Raw genomic sequence first — 19,962 nt, forward strand, 5'->3', positions numbered from 1 at the left:
AGCACCATTCACAGTGGGGAGAAACCGTACACGTCTTGTGTGTGTGGACGAGGCTTCAACAGATCATCTGGCCTGTCAAGACACAAGCACAGTCACATCGGGGAGAGGCCGTTCACCTGCTCTGAGTGTGGAAAGGTTTCACTAAATCATCCCACCTACTGAGACACCAGCGAGTTCACACTGGGGAGAGATCGTTCACCTGCTCTGTGTGTGGGAAGGAATTCAATCAGTCATCCAACCTGCTGAGACACCAGTGAGTTCACACTGGGGAAAGGGCGTTCACCTGCTCTGTGTGTGGGAAGGAATTCAATCAGTCATCCAACCTACTGAATCACCAGTGAGTTCACTCTGATGAGAGACCTTTTAAATGTTCAGACTGTGGGAAGTGCTATAAAAGTTCCAGGGAACTGACATGCCATCAATGTGTTCACACTGGGGAGAAACCATTCAGGTGCTCTCACTGCGGGACCGGGTTCAGGCGGTCATCTGAACTCACTGTACACCAGCGAGTTCACATTGGAGAGAGGCCATTCACCTGCTCCGTGTGTGGGAAGAGATTCACTTAGTCATCCACCCTGCTGAAACACCAGCGAGTTCACACTGTGGAGAGGCCATTCACCTGCTTCGAGTGTGGGATGGGATTCATTCAGTCATCCGACATTCAGACACATCAGCGAGTTCATACTGGGAAGAGGCCGTTCACCTGCTCTGAGTGTTGGACGTGTTTCACTCGTTCGTCCCACCTGCTGACACACCAGCTTGTTCACACTGATAAGAGACCTTTTAAATGTTCTGACTGTGAGAAGAGATTTAAAAGCAAAACGCATCTGCTGAGACACCAGAGAGTTCACACTGGGGTGAGGCCATTCACCTGCCCTGAGTGTGGGAAGGGATTCACTCAGTCATCCACCCTACTGAATCACCAGCGAGTTCACACTGATGAGAGACCTTTTAAATGCTCGGACTGTGGGAAGTGCTATAAAAGTTCTGGGGAACTGACATTCCATCAACTTGTTCACACTGAAGAGAGACCGTTCAGGTGCTCTCACTGCGGGACTGGGTTCAGCCAGTCATCTGAACTCACTGTACACCAGTGCACTCACACTGGGGAGAGGACATTCACCTGCTCCGTGTGTGGGAAGGGATTCTCTCAGTTATTCACCCTGCTGACACACCAGTGCATTTGTTAAATCCGTGAATCTTGATGTATGGTGTCCTTCAATAAATAGACAGAGACTGCAGAGGAACAATCAACGGTGTTTACTGGATGAGGGTTACTCTAAAACTAACAGTACAAATCCCTACTCAGGGTTTATATACAGGTGTCACTGCCGGTACTACAGTATACAGGAGCTGTAAAAAGTAGTTCTCCCCTTAAAGGTACATACACTACAATTCCTCCCCTTTTAGATTAACAGTACCATAACATTCATTTAACAATTAAATATCAACTAATTACAATTAACACTTTTAACATGCAACATTAACTGAAAATAATCTATTTATAAATTCAGTTTTTGGGGAGGCTTCCTGATCCTTTCTGGATAGTGCCTTTCCTGAGTGTCTTGCTCTTGGTGCTGAGGCGATTCTGGCCCCCTGTCGTCGGTTGGTCCATCAGCTTCCGATGCTACTGTTTCTGGGGTACATGCTACCGGTATGTCGGCTTCATCACCAGGTACGTATGGGCGAGACATGGGGTTGACTCATTCCTGTGACTCTAGGATCTGGTCAACATGGCATCTCACAATGTTCTCCCCAACATCCACTCTGTACATTAGTGGCCCCTGCCGTGTGCATATCGTTCCTGGTTGCCATTTCTCTGTTCGGTAGTCGCGAGCCAAGACTGGTTGCCCTACATTGAAGCTCCTTATCGGCTTCTCATTGATGTGCTGGAATTGCTTATTCTCAACATCTCTTCGTACATTTGGTCTGAGCAAATCCATATGAGATCTCAACCTTCGGTTAAAGAACATCATGGCCGGGGTCTGGTTGGTGACTGCATGTGTCGCATTTCTGTAGGCTAACAGGAAATTATCCACCTTGTGCTGCAGTGGAATGTCGTCATCGCACATGGCCCTTACTGCTTTCTTAAAGGTTTGTACGAACCTCTCAGCCAATCCATTTGTGGCTCGATGATACGGGGCAGATGTGTAATGCTTTACCCCATTCCTCTTCATAAATCTTCGAAATTCCTCGGACACAAACTGTGGTCCGTTATCAGAGCAAATCTACTCTGGCAAGCCGTTCCTGGCAAATATGGTCCGTAGGACTGCAATAGTTTTCTCCGTGGTGGTGGAGGACATTTTGATCACCTCAGGCCATTTCGAGTGCGCATCCACGGCTATTAAAAACATTGAGTCCATGAATGGACCAGCAAAATCAATATGCACCCATTGCCATGGAGATGAGGGCCACTCCCACGGGTGTAGAAGGGCATGTGGTGGTGCATTTTGGACCTTCTGGCATCCTGAGCAGCTCTTTGTCAGGTCCTCGATTTGCTGATCGATCCCCGGCCACCACACATAAGCCCTAGCAAGGCTTTTCATTTTCACCCCTCCCAGATGGTCTTCGTGAAGCTCATTGAGCACTCTCTCCCTTAACTTGGATGGAATTACCACTCGGGATCCACACATCACTGTCCCCTGGCATACTGACAGCTGTTCTCTTCTGGATGAGAATGCTGGCAACAGTGAGTCACCATGTGTTGGCCATCCCTTCACCGTCAAGTCATATACCCGACACAGTGTCGGGTCATTTCAGGTCTCCTTCTCTATATCAGCGTTAGTTACAGGCAAGCGTTAAATTATAGTCGAATGAAATATTTTGACAGGGTCCACTGCTGGTGCTTCCTCCGCAGTAGGCAGTGGCAGGCTTGATAGCCCATCAGCATTTCCATGCTGTTTCGTGCCCTTATACTCGATTTCATATTGGTTCGCCCCTAGAAAAAGGGACCATCTTTGTAGCCGTTGCGCAGTCAACACCGGAACGCCCTTCTTTGGATTAAAGATGGAGACAAGTGGTTGGTGGTCAGTCAGCAAGGTGAACTTCTGCCCGTGCAGATAGTGGTTGAAATTTTTCACTCCCCACACTAAGCTGAGGGCCTCCCTGTCAATCTGGGCGTAGTTACGCTCGGCTGAGATTAGTGATCGTGACGCAAAGGCTATTGGCCTCTCTGAGCCGTCCGAGAATTTGTGCGACAGCACCGCTCCAATACCATAGGGTGATGCATCACACGCCAACCGAATTGGTAGTGCTGGGTTGAAATGAGCCAACACCTCTTTTGATATGATCAAATCTTTGCTCTTCTGGAAAGCTTGTTTACATTCGTCATTCCACTTCCATGGTACCCCCATTTGTAGTAGGGTGTTCAGTGGGTGTAGTACGGTTGACAAATTTGGCAAGAACTTATGGTAGTAGTTCACCAGCCCGAGGAACGACCTCAGTTGTGACACATTTTCCAGTGCTGGAGCCTTGACTACTGCCTCAATCTTTTCAGGGGACTTATGTAACCCCTCTTCATCAATAACGTGGCCACAATACGAGATCTGCTTCTGGAAAAACTCGCATTTGTGGCGATTAGCTCGGAGCCCATATTCCTTCAATCTAGTGAGCACCTGCTCCAGGTTGGCGAGGTGATCACTGTCATTTTCGCCCGTGACCAGGATGTCATCCAAATAACACTGGGTCCCTGGAATCCCTTGCAGGGCTTGATCCATTGCCCTTTTCCAAATAGCCGGAGCTGATGCTACCCCGAACACCAGCCGATTGTATTGGTAGAGAGACCTTTATGAGTGTTGATCATGAGGTACTGTTTCGAGGCTTCTTCTACCTCCATTTGCAGGTACACCTGGGCCAGATCAATCTTAGTGAAGCGTTTCCCTCCAGATAGCGAGGTGAAAATATCTTCAATCCGTGGAAGCGGATATTGTACCGTGTGAAGGACTGGGTTCACTATCACCTTAAAGTCCCCACAGATGTGAACCTTCTTTGGTTCCCCGGGCATATTACTCAATGACCTCTTCATTACAGGAACGATGGGTGTAGCCCACTCGCTCCAGTCCACTTTGGACAGTACTCCTGAACGTTCCAAACCTTCCAGCTCTGCTTCGACGGCTGGGCGGATCGCATAAGGCGATCTGGCCTTAAAAAACTATGGGCTTGCATTTTGCTCTATTTTGATCGTTGCTGTTATGCCTTTCAGTGTTCCGAGTCCCCCCTGGAACACTTCTTGTGCGTCAATTAGCATTTTTGACAGTCGTCCAGGTGTGACGTCGTCATCCTTTTTGGCATCTACAGTCAGTGCTTGTATGGAATGCCAATCTAGCTGTATCTTCCGGATCCATTCACATCCTAGTAGTGGTGGTCCTCCCTCTGGCAATACATATAGGTCCATTTTTGGTGTTTCCTTGCCATTATATATAACGTTCGCCCTTACTTTTCCTTTGGGGTAGACTTTTTGCCCCGTGTACGTCTTCAAGACGATCTCTGTATCTCTCAAGGGTATATGTGAGAATAGCCACTTGTAGTCCCTTCGGTTTATGACTGTTAGGGCTGATCCTGTGTCCAATTCCATTTTCACTTGGACTCCGGCTATCTTGAGCGTGACCCAGATAGTTTGGTGATCCTCCGTTTTGATCACATTATGTAGTTTCAGACAACCCAGCTCCTTGCTTCCGGAGTCTGTATCCCTTTTCTGTTTGTCTGAACTACTCTCTGTCACCTTATGTACCTTCTTGTACTTCTCCTGTGGAGATTTCTTGCTGCTGGTTTTCTTTTCCGACCTGCAGACTCTTGCTATGTGTCCTACTTTTCCACACTGTCTGCACATTTGGTCCTTGAACCAGCAATCCTTATGGTCATGTGTTGTTCTACCGCAGCGATAGCACGTCACTGTTCCGTATGCCATTTCATTTGTGCCATATTCTTGTGAACTCCATTGTATCTCAGCCGCGCCCCGTGCTGCTGCTTCATGTGATACTGCCATGCTGAAAGCCTTGTCCAGCGTAAGATCCTCTTCTGGTAGAAGCCGTTTCTGGGTTCCTTCACTTTGAAGCCCACACACGAACTTGTCCCTTAAAGTATCTGCTAGTCCCGTTCCAAACTGGCAGTGTTTCGATAGCTTGCGCAGTTCCGTTAAATACTCAGCATTACTTTCATCTTTATGCTGGTTCCTTTTATGAAACTTAAATCTTTCTGCTATCAGTAGCGGTGTGGGGTTTAAGTGGTCCCATAGGATTGACACTATGTTTTCAAAATTCTTTTCCGCTGGTTTCTCTGGGGTTACTAGGTTTCGCAGTAAGCCATACATTTTTGCACCCATTGAATTCAACAATACCAGCGCTTTCTTGTCATCTGGCACTTCATTCGCCTTGCAGTATACTTTAATGCGTTCGACATATGTCATCCAATCTTCGACTTCATTGTCGAACGCTGTGATACTGCCACTCTTCGGCATTTTTTTCTTTTTTTTTGTTGACACCGCTCGGTCTTCAACCCCAGCTGCGCCCTGTGCGCTTTACCCTCTCTCTTACACCATCGACACTGCTCGGCCTTCCCCTGTGCCGTCGGTCGGCTTCAGCCGCCGCCGTCCGGGAAGGGTCTGCACCGTACCTGCTGCCAGCCCATCTCGCTGGAGTCTCCGCCAGATGGTCGACACCCATGCCCCTGGAATCGGCCTTCTTCTGCAGAGTTGCAGGTAGGTTCGAATCGACTCGTCGCCAATGTTAAATCCGTGAATCTTGATGTTATGTGTCCTTCAATAAATAGACAGAGACTGCAGAGGAACAATCAACGGTGTTTACTGGATGAGGGTTACTCTAAAACTAACAGTACAAATCCCTACTCAGGGTTTATATACAGGTGAGGTCACTGCCGGTACTACAGTATACAGGAGCTGTAAAAAGTAGTTCTCCCCTTAAAGGTACATACACTACAGCATTCACACTGGGGAGCGGCCGTTCACCTGCTCCGTGTGTGGGAAGGGATTCTCTCAGTTATTCACCCTGCTGACACACCAGCGCATTCACACTGGGGAGAGGCCGTCCACCTGCTCTGTGTGTGGGAAGGGATTCTCTCAGTTATTCACCCTGCTGACACACCAGCGCACTCACACTAGGGAGAGGCCGTTCACCTGCTCCGTGTGTGGGAAGGGATTCACTCAGTCATCCACCCTGCTGAAACACCAGCGAGTTCACACTGGGGAGAGGCCATTCACCTGCGCTGTGTGTGGGAAGGGATTCACTCAGTCATCCAACCTGCTGACACACCAGCGAGTTCACAAGTGATGGCAGGGGTTGGATTCTGCTGTTACTCACATCCAGGCCTGAAGCATGTTCATTCTAACAGTTGGGGTTTGTTTCTGTTGATGTCAATAACTCCTGTAACTGGGCTGGAATTTAATATTCTGGATAGCTGTCAAATAAATCAGCTTTGTTTTAAACACATTGTTGTAGATTTTTGTCTTTCCCACCTGAGTGTTTAGCATCACCTGGCTGGAGCTCAGAAAGGACAATCTGGGGGAGGATCATACAGCAGGAACAGAACTTCAGCCTGGACACAGTCCTTCAGGGCCACACTGAGAGGGGCAAACGGCACTTTGGTCTTTCTCGTCTCTCTTCACTGACAGCAAAGTCCCCGTGTGGGTTAATCTCGAGGCATGTGAGAAACGTGTCCCAGCCGCTCTCTGCCATGGTTCAGAGCTCCTAGGAACGGAACAAAAGGCTCCTTTAGGAATGTACCCCAATGCTTTTTTTTTAATGGCCTTATTAACCTGTGTTGCTACATTTGGTGATTTGTGTATCTGTATCCCTGGATCCCTCTGCTCCACCAGCCCATTTAGACTCTTAGGGGAAAATTTGGTGGCGCCCCTGCGCATTAAATTCAGTGCTAGCGCCCCAAGCAGGAGGCGGGGTGCTACTGGAAGCGCTCCCCTCCCTCTTGAGGCGCTACCAGTGAATTTTGCGGTGCTTCATGTAACAGCGCCACGCCCATCAGCACATAGCACTGCGTCATAGCAGACCTCCCTCCCTGATTAAAGGGGAGGGGCCTAGCACTGCACACACTGGGACCATGCTGGACCACCGGGAGCGGGGTGTCGGATCAAGAGGAACGCTGGGCTGAGCGATCGCAGCCGGCACCCCAAAGAAGAAGGAAGGAGAAGGGGGAAGGTGCTGGCAGTCGGCCAAAATAAAAAGTTGCTGCCCGACATCTGCCCTTTAAGTGGCACCGCCGCGGCTGCAGGAACGACCCCTGACCCTGTCGGACATAGAAACATAGAAGATATGAGCAGGAGTAGGCCATTCGGTCCTTCGAGCCTGCTCCGCCATTCAATGAGATCATGGCTGATCATCCAAATTCAGTACCCTGTCCCTGCCTTCTCCCCATATCCCTTGATCCCTTTAGCCTCAAGAAATATATCCAACTCTTTCTTGAATATATTTAATGAACTGGCCTCCACCGCCTTCTGTGGCAGAGAATTCCACAGGTTCACCACTCTCTGGGTGAAGAAATTCCTCCTCATTTCTGTCCTAAATGGCTTACCCCTTATCCTTAGACTATGACCCCTGGTTCTGGACTCCCCGGCCATCAGAAACATTCTTTCTGCATCTAGTCTGTCCAGACCTGACTGAATTTTATAGGTTTCGATGAGATCCCCTCTCAATCTTCTAAACTCCAGTGAGTATAAGCCCAATCGACACAATCTCTCCTCCTACGTCATTCCTGCCATCCCAGGTATCAGCCTGGTGAATCTTCGCTGCACTCTCTCCATGGCAAGAACGTCCTTCCTCAGGTAAGGTGACCAAAACTGCACACAATACTCAAGGTGTGGTCTCACCAAGGAGGTGCGGTCTCACCAAGGTATCACCAAATATCGTCTGGCGATAGGTCAGGGGTCACAACCCAAGGTTGCAGCCGGTTTGCTGCGCACGGCGATGACCTCATTGCTGGCGGTGCAGTGCCGCGGGGCGCTACCGGCTACCGCCGCCGCTAACCTCCCGCTGAATATCGCGGGAGGCACAAAGCAATCCAATTTCTCCCCCTTGTCCAAGTACTGTGTGGCCTCCTTATTCTTCCCACCAAAACACACCACCTCACACTGATCTATAGTGAAATTCATTTGCCAATTACACGCCCATTCTGAAATTTATTAATGTCTTCTTGCATTTTGTCTTCCTCAGTATTAATTGTACTTCTGATTCCCGAGTCCAAATCATTTATGCACCACAGTGATCCCAGCACTGATCCCTGCGGAACACCACTTCCCACCTTTTGCCAGTAGCTACTCCCAACCCCATCTCTCTGTTTTCTGTTTTGTAACCAGCTTGTTATCCATAAACAGTATGTAAGATCGACAAGATGACCAAGGTCAGGCCGTGTGGAGTGAATCCCTCCGTGGCCTTGCCCCCTCCCTATCTCTGTAATCTCTTCCAGCCCCTACAACCCCCCGAGATATCTGCGCTCCTCTAATTCCGGCCTCTTGAGCATCCCCAATTTTAATCGCTCCAGCATTGGTGGCCGTGCCTTCAGCTGCCTGGGTCCTAAGCTCTGGAATTCCTTCCCTAAACCTCTCCATCTCTCTACCTCTCTCTCCTTCTTTAAGATGCTCCTTAAAACCTACCTCTTTGACCAAGCTTTTGGTCATCTGCCCGAATATCTCCTTATGTGGCTCGGTGTCAAATTTTGTTTTATAACGATCCTGTGAAGAGCCTTGGGACGTTTTACTACATTAAAGGCGCTTTATAAATACAAGTGGTTGTTGTTGTTTCCTGAAACTAATAATAAATTCCCCAGAGGGAAAGAAACTTGTCCTTTTACTCCCAAATATTAAAAAGTTTGTTCTACAGTAGCACGAGGTTTATCTGCTTTTATTCATGAATTTAAAAAGTCTCTATTAAAACCTGAGCCAGTGTGTTGTGAGACAAAGAGCCCTGTGTCCAATAAGGGGAATAAAAGCCCACAGCCTCCCCTGGCCCCGGGCCCTGAAAAAGGGACTGGAGAAACTCGCTGCCCTGCGGATCAGACAATCAGCCGGCGCTAGTCCTGCCCCTCGGGCTCCCCGATTGGTTGGAGGACCCGCCGCTGGCTCGCTCCTCGAGCCCCGCCCCACTCGCTCCCTATTGGTCGGAAGCACCCATCAATCAGGCCGCGGGCCCAGGTCATGTGTCCCTCACCAACTTCTTCTCTACATTGGGGAGATCAAACGCAGATTGGGTGACCGCTTTGCGGAACACCTCCGTTCAGTCCATAAGGGGGACCCCGAGCTTCCGGTCGCCTGTCAATTTAATTCACCGCTCCATTCCCACTCGGACCTCACCGTCCTTGGCCTCTTGCATTGTTCCACGGAAGCTCAACATAAACTCGAGGAACAGCACCTCATCTTCCGATTAGGCACTTTGCAGCCTTCTGGACTCAATATCGAGTTCAACAATTTGAGATCATAACCTTGGCCCCCATTAAATTTTATTTATTTTTTATCCACCCCTTTGTTTTGGTCCTCCCCCCCCCCCACTTTTTCTCTCTCCCGCATGGCAGCTGTCTCCCATTCTGCCAGCGCATTTCACACCTAATCTGGAGCCGTCTTTTGTCTCCACTAGTCCTATCACAATCTCATCTCGTTTTCAATACCTCTTAATGTCTCTTCTTCTCTTTTGTTCTCTCCCAGCCCGGCCTATTAATCTATTTAATTCCCTGTGCCTCTTAAATCTTGACCCAAAATGTCGACTCTAATTTCTCTCCACGGATGTTGCCTGGCCTGCTGAGTTTTTCCAGCATTTTCTGTTGTTATTTCGGATTTCCAGCATCTGCTGTATTTTGTTATCTGACAAAGAAAGCCTCGCGCAGTCGCCGGGTGGAGCTGTAGGTCGGCAGGAGCGGGGTCGGGAGATTAATAAACTGCGGGTAGGCTGCGCCGCAGGGTTTATAAAGTTGGAGAACGGTCTCAGGCCCGAATGAGATCCCACGGCCCAGTCTGTGTTCAACCGGACGGCAGCGATGAGGCATTTTCTCGGTGACAGGCCCAGGTTAAGAACATAAGAACATAAGAAATAGGAGCAGGAGTAGGCCAATCGGCCCCTCGAGCCTGCTCCGCCATTCAATAAGATCATGGCTGATCTTATCCTAACCGCCAATCCACTGTCACAGAACCATCTCCTGAATCTAACAGAATTAGACACATGAAATAGGAGCAGGATCAGGCTACATGGCCCCTGGGCCCGCTCCGCTACCCACAGGGCCATGACCGATCCAAACCTAGACTCATGTCCAAATTCCTGCCCGCTCCCCATAACCCTTAATTCCCTTTACTTCTAGGAAACTGTCTATTTCTGTTTTAAATTTATGTCATGATGTAGCTTCTACAGCTTTTTGGGGCAGCACATTCCATGGACCTACCATCCTCTGAGTGAAGTAGTTCCTCCTCATCTCAGTTTTGAAAGAACAGCCCCTTATTCTAAGATTATGCCCCCCTAGTTCTAGTTTCACCCATCATCGGGAACATCTTCCCCGCATCCACCCGATCCAAACCCTTCACAATCTTATATGTTTCAATAAGATCGCCTCTCATTCTTCTGAACTCCAATGAGTTACGCGCCGCCATCTTGGTGGAGCGAAGATGGACCGGTTCCACCTGCAGCACGGCCATCTTGGTACAGGAACAGAGAGTCGGCGGGGCTTCAGTGTACCAGTGACCAGGAGAGACAATCATTGACTCATTGATTTTATTCTCACTCTGCACACAACGGGTGGAGAACTGAACCCAACCAGAGCAGAGGGAGGGGGAAAACTGGGAGTGGAGGAAAGAAATGTTGGAGATGGTGCGATGGGTTTGGATTTCAGCACAGGGAGGAGGGAGAGTGTGTGGGATGGGGATTTACAGCTTTGGGGGAAGAAAGAGGAAAGAAAGTTCCATAGAAACTAGAATAGTCTGTTCTGAATTTCTATCCTGTATTTACAGTGATGGCTTTTGTAAACTCCTTTTACAGGGTATTAGAAGGGGAGGATTTACAGACGTGAAACTCAAACCAAACATCACATCAAGATCTGACAGTCACTCCATTCATCAGGACCTGAATATCATCGGCCTTTGAATGTGGAAGGAGGAATGTTTGTCTGTTCTGTCTGTGGGAAAAGATTTCAAACATCAGTGTGACCGGAAAAGCACCGAGACACACACACCCGAGTGAGAGTGTTCCAGAGCACTGACTGTGGAAAGAGCTTTAACCAGTTACACAACCTGAAAAAACATCGCACCATTCACAGCGGGGAGAAACCGTACACGTGTTCTGTGTGTGGACAAGGCTTCAACCGATCATCCAACCTGGAGAGACACAAGGACACCCGCACCATGGAGAAACTGTGGAAATGTGGGGACTGTGGGAAGAGATACAATTATCCATCCAAGCTGGAAACTTATCGGCGCACTCACACTGGGGAGAGACCGTTCACCTGCTCCGTGTGTGGGAAGGGATTCGCAGAGTTATCCAAGCTCCAGATACACCAGCGAGTTCACACTGGGGAGAGGCTGTTCACGTTTATTGAATTTGGGAAGGGATTCACTCAGTCAACCAGCCTCCATAGACACCAGCGAGTTCACACCGGGGAGGCTGTTCACGTGTATTGAATGTGGGAAGGGATTCACTCAGTCATCCAGCCTCCATAGACACCAGTGAGTTCACACTGGGGAGAAACCGTTCTCCTGCTCCGTGTGTGGGAAGGGATTCGCAGAGTTATCCAAGCTCCAGATACACCAGAGAGTTCAGACTGGCAAGAGGCCGTTCACGTGTTTTGAATGTGGGAAGGGATTCACTCAGTTATACCATCTCCAGATACACCAGCGAGTTCATACATGGGAGAGGTCGTTCACCTGCTCTGTGTGTGGGAAGGGATTCACTCAGTCATCCCATCTTCTGACTCACCAACTTGTTCGCACTATTAAGAGACCATTCAGATGTTCTGACTGTGAGAAGAGCTTTAAAAACACAAGCGACCTGCTGATCCACCAACGCACTCACACTGGGGAGAGTCCATTCACCTGCTCCGTGTGTGGGAAGGGATTCACTCAGTTATACCATCTCCAGATACACCAGCGAGTTCACACTGGAGAGAGGCTGTTCACCTGCTCCGTGTGTGGGAAGGGATTCACTCAGTCATGCACTCTGCTGAGACACTAGCGAGTTCACCAGTGATTGCAGAGGTTGGATTCTGCTGTTATTGCTGCTGTTAATCACATCCAGGACTGAACCATGTTCACTCTGGCAATTGGGCTTTGTTTCTGCTGATGTTAATAACTAGAATAACTGGGCTTGAGATTAATATTCTGGACAAATATTAAATAAATCAGCTTTGTTTCAAACACACAGTGTGTCTAATATTTGATTTCTCCAAGATAAGAGGAGACTAATTGATGTTCTGTTACTGACTGTTCCATTTTTGGGCCTTTTCTTACTCTGGATTATTTCAGTTCTCATCTAGTTCACCTTCCACCACATCAAACCCCAAACTTATTCCATTTGTGTACACGGCTTGTGGGTGTCATAGACTGAACTGTAGTGTCTCACTTTACACTCATCTGAAATTCCTTTGAACCACCCCTTTACAGAACTACCTTGCATAAGATTTGAAATCTGTTATTTTCTGTATCATTTAACATCTCTTGGATCCGATTTAAAAAAAAACTCCACACATACTGCACGTGACAGCCTTAGAAATGTTCTGATCTTTGTAATTGTCATTGCTGATTTTGATGGTCTCTTTGATTTAATCTCTTGTTACTAACATACCTTGCACTATTTCTTTAATCGAGATAATTGTTTCAAATACATCCTTTATCAGGTCTTTAGCTCCTCCATTGGTCCCTGTCAATAATCCTTGGTCAGGGGCTGGGGTTAAGGTGTAGGATTGGGGTTAGTGGTTGGGGCTAGTGGTTATTGGTTAGGATTGGGGTTAGTGGTTGGGGGCTAGTGGTTATTGGTTAGGATTGGGGTTAGTGGTTGGGGCTAATGGTTATTGGTTAGGATTGGGGTTAGTGGTTGGGGCTAGTGGTTATTGGTTAGGATTGGGGTTGTTGGTTGGGGCTAGTGGTTATTGGTTAGGATTGGGGTTAGTGGTTGGGGCTAGTGGTTATTGGTTAGGATTGGGTTAGTGGTTGGGGGTAGTGTTTATTGGTTAGGATTGGGGTTAGTGGTTGGGGCTAGTGGTTATTGGTTAGGATTGGGGTTAGTGGTTGGGGCTAGTGGTTATTGGTTAGGATTGGGGTTAGTGGTTGGGGTTAGTGGTTATTGGTTAGGATTGGGGCTAGTGGTTGGTGTGGTGTATGTACCTTTAAGAGGAACTATGTTTTTTTGAAGCCCCTGTGTACTGTAGTACCGGTAGTGACCACTCGGGTATATAAGCCTGTATAGCGTCTTGTAGAGTTAGTTCACCTCCAGACTTTGTTCAGTAAACACTTGTTAAATCAACTCCTGCTTTCCGTGTCTTCATTAACACACGGATACAACAGTGGCAATGAGTTAGAAATGAACTTACCTGCAATTCGGCAGCACCTCAAGGAGATCGATTCCTCAGACGAAGGTCGAAGAAAAAAAAAAGCTGTGGTTTCACCAGCTAAACGGGCTGGTGGCAGGTAGTGCACTGATCCTTCCTGGGCGGCGGGCTGGGGCTCGATCGGGTAGCTCTGCAGCGGGGCCGGGCAGCGAGTCAGAAGTCGGAAGCAAACAGAGACAGAGGGTGGAGCACTCAGGAGACGGCTGGCGCTGCAAAGCAGGTCGGCGTTCGGACCAAGTAGAGGGAGGGGAAAGTCCCAGAGAGTCCGACGGGAACGATTCTCCAAGTGACGGAGAAACTGTTTAAAATATATGTGTAAATAAAAACCACGGAGAACAGCGTTGGCAGCAGCGGCAGCGGTGGGAAAGCACGGGAGGCGCCATCTTTACTCGCAGGGAAGAAGGGAAAGCGCGGGAGGCGCCATTTTTGATTTTCAGGATGCCTAAGACTGGAAATATTACTGCTTTCGATAGTGATATAGAGGATTGGACCACATATGTGGAAAGAGTGGAGGTATATTGCACAGCGAATGATGTAGCGGATGATAAAAAGGCATCGGTACTTCTGAATCTGATGGGTGCAAGGACATACGGGCTGTTAGGAAACTTGATCACTCCAGCCAAACCGATGGACAAGAATTTAAGGAGATTGTTGATACCCTACAGGAGCACTTAAACCCAACACCGCTGCTGATAGCGGAACGATTCAAATTCTTCAGGAGGAATCAGCACAAGAATGAAAGTAATGCTGATTACCTCACCGAATTACGAAAGCTGTCAAAGCACTGCCAATTCGGGGCAGGACTGGCAGATTCTCTACGAGACAAATTCGTCTGTGGTCTCCTAAGTGAAGGAACACAGAAAAGACTACTTTCTGAGAAAGATTTGACACTGGACAAGGCTTTCAGTGTGGCTGTATCATACGAAGCAGCAGCAAGAGGAACTGCAGAGATACAGCAAAAGCCACAGGACTTCGGCACCCATGAAATGACATGGGGTTTTGAGAGATGTTATCGCTGCGGCAGATCCACCCATGACCAGAGGGACTGCTGGTTCAGGGACAAAGCATGCAGGCAACGTGGAAAGATGGGACACATTGCACGTGTATGCCGATCTGGAAAAAAATCCGTTGACAGTAAAAAGGTCAATAAGGGAAAGTACAGAAAGGTACAAATGATGACGGACAGTAGCTCCGAAGACCAGAAGAGTGATAGCGATTCCGGAAACAAGAGACTAAGCAGTCTCAAATTAAATAATGTAATTGCCAAAGAAGATTATCAGACCATTTGGGTTACCCTCACAATAGCGGGGTCCCCAGTTAAAATGGAGATAGATACAGGATCAGCTCTGACCGTCATAAGTCGATGGGATTACGAGCGGCTATTCCCGCATATACCTTTGAAAGACACATCCATTATCTTGAAGACATATACGGGGCAGAAAGTATACCCCAGAGGGAAAATAAGGGTGCCTGTTGTATACAACGGCAATGAAATACAGAAGTTGTATTTATATGTTCTGCAAGATGGTGGTCCACCATTGTTGGGACATGAATGGATCAGAAAGATACGTTTAGACTGGCACTCCATTCAGGCACTGACGGTGACCAGTAAGAAAAAAAATGATGATGATGTCATACCTGGACGATTAAAAGAAATCTTGGCTAACGCCAAAGAAGTGTTTCAACAGGAACTAGGAACCCTGAAAGGCACCACCACCTCAATAAAAGTGGAAGATGCGGCAATTCCCAAGTTTTTTAAGGCAAGGCCGGTGCCATACGCAATTCGTCCAGCAGTCGAGGCAGAGCTGGAGAATTTGGAAAAAGCAGGCGTGTTATCCAAGGTAGATTGGAGCGAGTGGGCAACACCCATCGTCCCGGTCATGAAGAAAACATTGAATAATGATAAATCTGAAGAACAGAGAAAAATTCGCATCTGTGGGGACTTCAAGGTGACTGTAAACCCGGTTCTTCATATGGTACAGTATCCTCTTCCGAGGATAGAAGATATTTTCGCCTCACTATCCGGAGGGAAACGTTTGACCAAAATTGACTTGGCACAGGCATATCTACAGATGGAGGTTGAGGAGGCCTCTAAAAGGTATCTCACGACAAACACACACAAAGGCCTGTACCAGTACAATCGACTGGTTTTCGGAGTAGCATCAGCTCCAGCTATCTGGCAAAGAGCTATGGAGCAAGTCTTGCAAGGGATTCTGGGGACTCAATGCTACCTAGACGACATCCTTGTAACAGGAGAAAATGACAACGAGCACCTTGCCAATTTGGAGCAGGTGCTCACGAGGCTGAGAGAACGGGGCCTACGAGCAAATCGCCCCAAGTGCGAAATTTTCCAGAAACAAATATCATATTGTGGCCATGTCATTAACGAAGAAGGGTTGCATAAGTCACCTGAAAAAATTGAAGCGGTCGTAAAAGCCCCAGCGCCTGAAAATGTCTCACAATTAAGGTCGTTCCTGGGATTAATAAATTACTATCACAAATTTTTACCGAACTTGTCAATTGTTCTGCACCCTCTTAACGCACTGCTACAAATGGGAGTAATTTGGAAATGGAGCGAAGACTGTAAACGTGCCTTCCATAAATGCAAAGGCTTGATCACGTCCAAGGAAGTGTTGGCTCATGACAACCCATCACTGCCAATCAGACTGGCGTGCAATGCATCCCCTTACGGCGTGGGAGCGGTATTATCGCATAGATTCCCTGATGGCTCGGAGCGGCTGATAGCTTTTGTGTCACGCTCATTGAACTCAGCTGAGCGTATCTATGCCCAGGTAGACAGGGAAGCACTCAGCCTGGTGTGGGGGGTGAAGAAATTCAACTATTACCTACACGGACAAAAATTTACCTTGTTGACTGACCATCAACCCCTCATCTCCATATTCAACCCTAAAAAGGGCGTTCCCATTATGACAGTGCAAAGGCTACAGAGGTAGTCCCTTTTCCTAGGGGCACACCAATATGACATAGAATACAAAGGAACAAAACAGCATGGGAATGCTGACGGTTTATCGCGCCTACAGTTGCCAACGGAAAAAGGAGGCAAAGCCCCTCCCGAAACCACGTTAGAAGAAATAGTAATCCAACTTAAACAGTATATAGAAAGTACATTCGATGTCCCACAACATGAATATAATATCGAACAAAAATTTGGTGCCTCAAAAGGACAATGCTCCCTTGATGATATAAAAAGAGCATGGGGCAAGACCACCCGTATGAAAGGAGGGAAAAGAAAAATGGGCTGGGTATTGGCCACCTTGAAACAGTGTGGGCAGAGAGGAGAAATAACTCAGAAGGCGGCAGAGGCCAAAGAAAAAGAACAAAAAACAGCTCTCCGTGAACAAATAACAAAATACAAAACCGAGTTAGAGAAACACCAAAAATACCTTGAAAAAGCCAATGAAAGAGCAGAAAAGTGGAAGGCAAAAATCAAGACGGAAAGGGAGGCACACAGGGAAAGCCCAAAAGTGGTGACGATTACCCCGACGCCCTTGTACCCTACCTATCCTGCAGCCCCCCCTACAGCCCCTCCGGCATATGAACAGCCCACGCCCCAACCCCGATCAAACGAAGCCCATGTTGCTAAAATAAATACTCCTCTTACGGACTCATCAGATGAAGAAGATATAACCGAGAAACCACCCCCACGCCTTGCCCCCATCAGGTTACAAAAACATGAAGTAGGCGGCCGAAATCTCCGAATTTATACTTATTACCCGGCCAACCCAAAAGATATAGATCAATGGGCAACTGATATGCCACACCCAAAGAAAAGCGGAGTAAAAGCCTGGCAGTTCTTGGAACGAAAAAGAACAATCTATAATCTGCACCCATTTGATGGATGCCAGGTTATAGCAGTAGTAGTTAGCGCAAGAGAGTCGGCCGCCCTGACGGCAATAGTAAATATGGCCGTCACCAGACGAGCAAACGCCCTACTTAACGCAGCCAGACAAGCACACCAAGCGGCATTAGCGGCGCACCAAGCAGCCAACCCACCTCCAGCTGCCGGAGCCGCACTCCCTGCCGTACCACCTCCAGCTCCACCAGTCCTAATAGTCCCCCCTGACCTAGCTATGATAGAATCCGAAGCCGATAGGACAGAAGGGTGGACGGCCATTAGAAATTGGCTACAGGAAAGGGGCCCGACCAATCCAGACTGGTCCAAAATAGCCTCCTGTGTCCAAAAAGAAAAAGAAGACCCCAATGACTTCGCCGTTCGTTTCGCTAACCAGTGGGTAGAGTACTCTGGCATGGGACAGAATACCAAAGCAGAGGTGGATGCCTGCACCCATGAACCATTGAAAAACGCATTTATGAATGGTTTGAGACCTGACCTGGCATAATTGGTAAAATTAACAATGGCAAACTGGAAAACAAACGCAGTTTCTTTTGCGAACCTGACCCAACAAGCCGTAACCCAGGATAGAGAACACTGTGCCAATCTCTGAGTCATGAAACTAAACCCCCCGGAGCGAGCAAGCTCTGCACCCCCCTCGGGAAACCCAGATAAGAAACCAGGCACTTGCTACAAATGTGGGAAAGAGGGACACTGGGCTAGAACATGCCGAGTGGGCAACAGGGGTAGAGGAAGAAGCAATAATGGAGGAAGAGGTGGGGGAGAACAATGGCAAGGACAGGCAGTCCCAGATAATCAACCCGGCACAAATCCGTGGCAGACCCTGGGCGCCGCCGGCCTGTATGACACCCAGACAATTACCCCCTCCCCACCGACCCTTAGCCCTGGAGAGATGGCGATGGTAGAAATGTACCGGAACTCAAACTCCACCGGAAGGGAAACCTTCGATAGCATGGCCCGACAGCAAGCAAAAAACCAATAGACCCCACCAACGAACCCCCGAAGGTAGAGGTACCTTGGCAACTGAGAGCTTTAATCACCCAAGCTAGGGAAGGCCTCTATATGACTTTGTTGGTGGGAAAAACAGATAACTCACCCCCACTGAAAGTAGACTGCCTATTGGACACAGGAGCAGAATTGACGGTCCTCCCCACACAATATGCCCAAGACTGCCCGCTAGATGGGAAAACTGAGAAAGCCTTAGGGGCCAGTGGAGAAGACATCATCTTACATAGAACCCACAAAATGACCTTGTGTTTCGGCCCCCATGAAACAAGGGAACATATATGGATTGGACCCGTCAGCGCCCCCATCATAGGCTTGGACATATTGACAAAGCTAGATTTTAGCCTACACTTCACTGGGAATGGAGACATAGGCTGGACGATCCAAAACAGCCCCCGCAGGATAAGAGCTGTGAAAGAGAATAGTAAGGACGAGTGGGGACTGAAGGACCATCCTATCTGGGCGCAAGATAAATATGAGTGCGGAACCCTATGAATAGGCCCCGTAACGTTCACAGGGAAGCCGCCACCTTCCACAAAACAGTACCCTATAAGCCCCGCTGCCATCGCCGGCATTTTGCCTACAATCGAACAATTAGAAAAACGAGGGGTGTTAATTAAGACACACTCTGCCTCCAACAGTCCCGTGTGGCCAGTGGTTAAATCCAATGGACAATGGCGACTGACCATTGATTATCGACAGGCCAACGAGTGCATAGAACAAAAGACCCAATTGGTGGCGGACCCATCAGTTATCTTTAACTCCTTGGGATCTGAGGAAGAAATCGTCTCAGTAATAGATATGGCCAATGGCTTTTGGACCGTACCCTTAGCCAAAGAGGTGCAGCCGTGGTTCGCCTTTACGGTAAACCAACAACAGTACACCTGGACAAGGATGCCACAGGGCTTCCACAGTAGTCCTACGGTGTACCACCGAGCGATACAGACGGACCTACGAACACTGCCCCCTCTGGAATCTACGGTGATCCAATATGTAGATGATATCCTTATAGCCTCAAAGACAAAAGAGCAACACCAAAAAGACCTTCTGATAATCCTAGGGCACCTAGAGCGGGCAGGACACAGAGCAACGTGGGATAAAGCACAGATTAATAGAACCACAGTCACATACCTAGGACAACAGATATCCAAGGGAAATAGGGGACTGACGGAGGATAGAAAAAAGGCAATTCAAATGGCCGCATGCCCACGAACCATAAAAGCCCTGAGATCATTTCTAGGCCTGTGTAGCTTCAGCTGCCTCTGGATAGAATCATACAGCCAAAAAGCGCAGCCTTTGACCAAACTGCTAGAGGACAATCCGGGTTCCAGGGATCAGATCGCATTAAACCCAGAGCAAATGCGGACGTTCGAAGAACTGAAGCGCGCCCTATGTAGCGCACCGGCTTTAGCCATTCCCGATGCGCGGATGCCATTCCGCCTCTATGTACACGAAAAGGACGGGTATATGACAGCAGTACTAACCCAGGCCCACGGAGATAGACACAGGCCCGTAGGATACTATAGTACCCAGTTGGATTTGGT

General features: G+C 48.3%; 1 protein-coding gene across 1 annotated transcript in view; it reads left to right on the plus strand.

Annotated features, from left to right (window-relative positions):
- Nucleotides 1-12,353, plus strand: part of LOC147118758 (uncharacterized) — a 62,602-nt gene extending 50,249 nt beyond the window's left edge. The window contains 2 exon segments of the mRNA XM_085984604.1: nt 744-1,013; nt 11,823-12,353. Coding sequence (XP_085840730.1) covers nt 744-1,013; nt 11,823-12,236 — 684 coding nt within the window. The 3' untranslated portion in view covers nt 12,237-12,353.
- The last annotated feature ends 7,609 nt before the right edge of the window (nt 12,354-19,962 follow it).

The sequence above is a fragment of the Somniosus microcephalus genome, chromosome 4, assembly GCF_052327205.1.
Source record: "Somniosus microcephalus isolate GS21.2 chromosome 4, FLI_Smic_1.0, whole genome shotgun sequence".
Classification (NCBI taxonomy): Eukaryota; Metazoa; Chordata; class Chondrichthyes; order Squaliformes; family Somniosidae; genus Somniosus; species Somniosus microcephalus.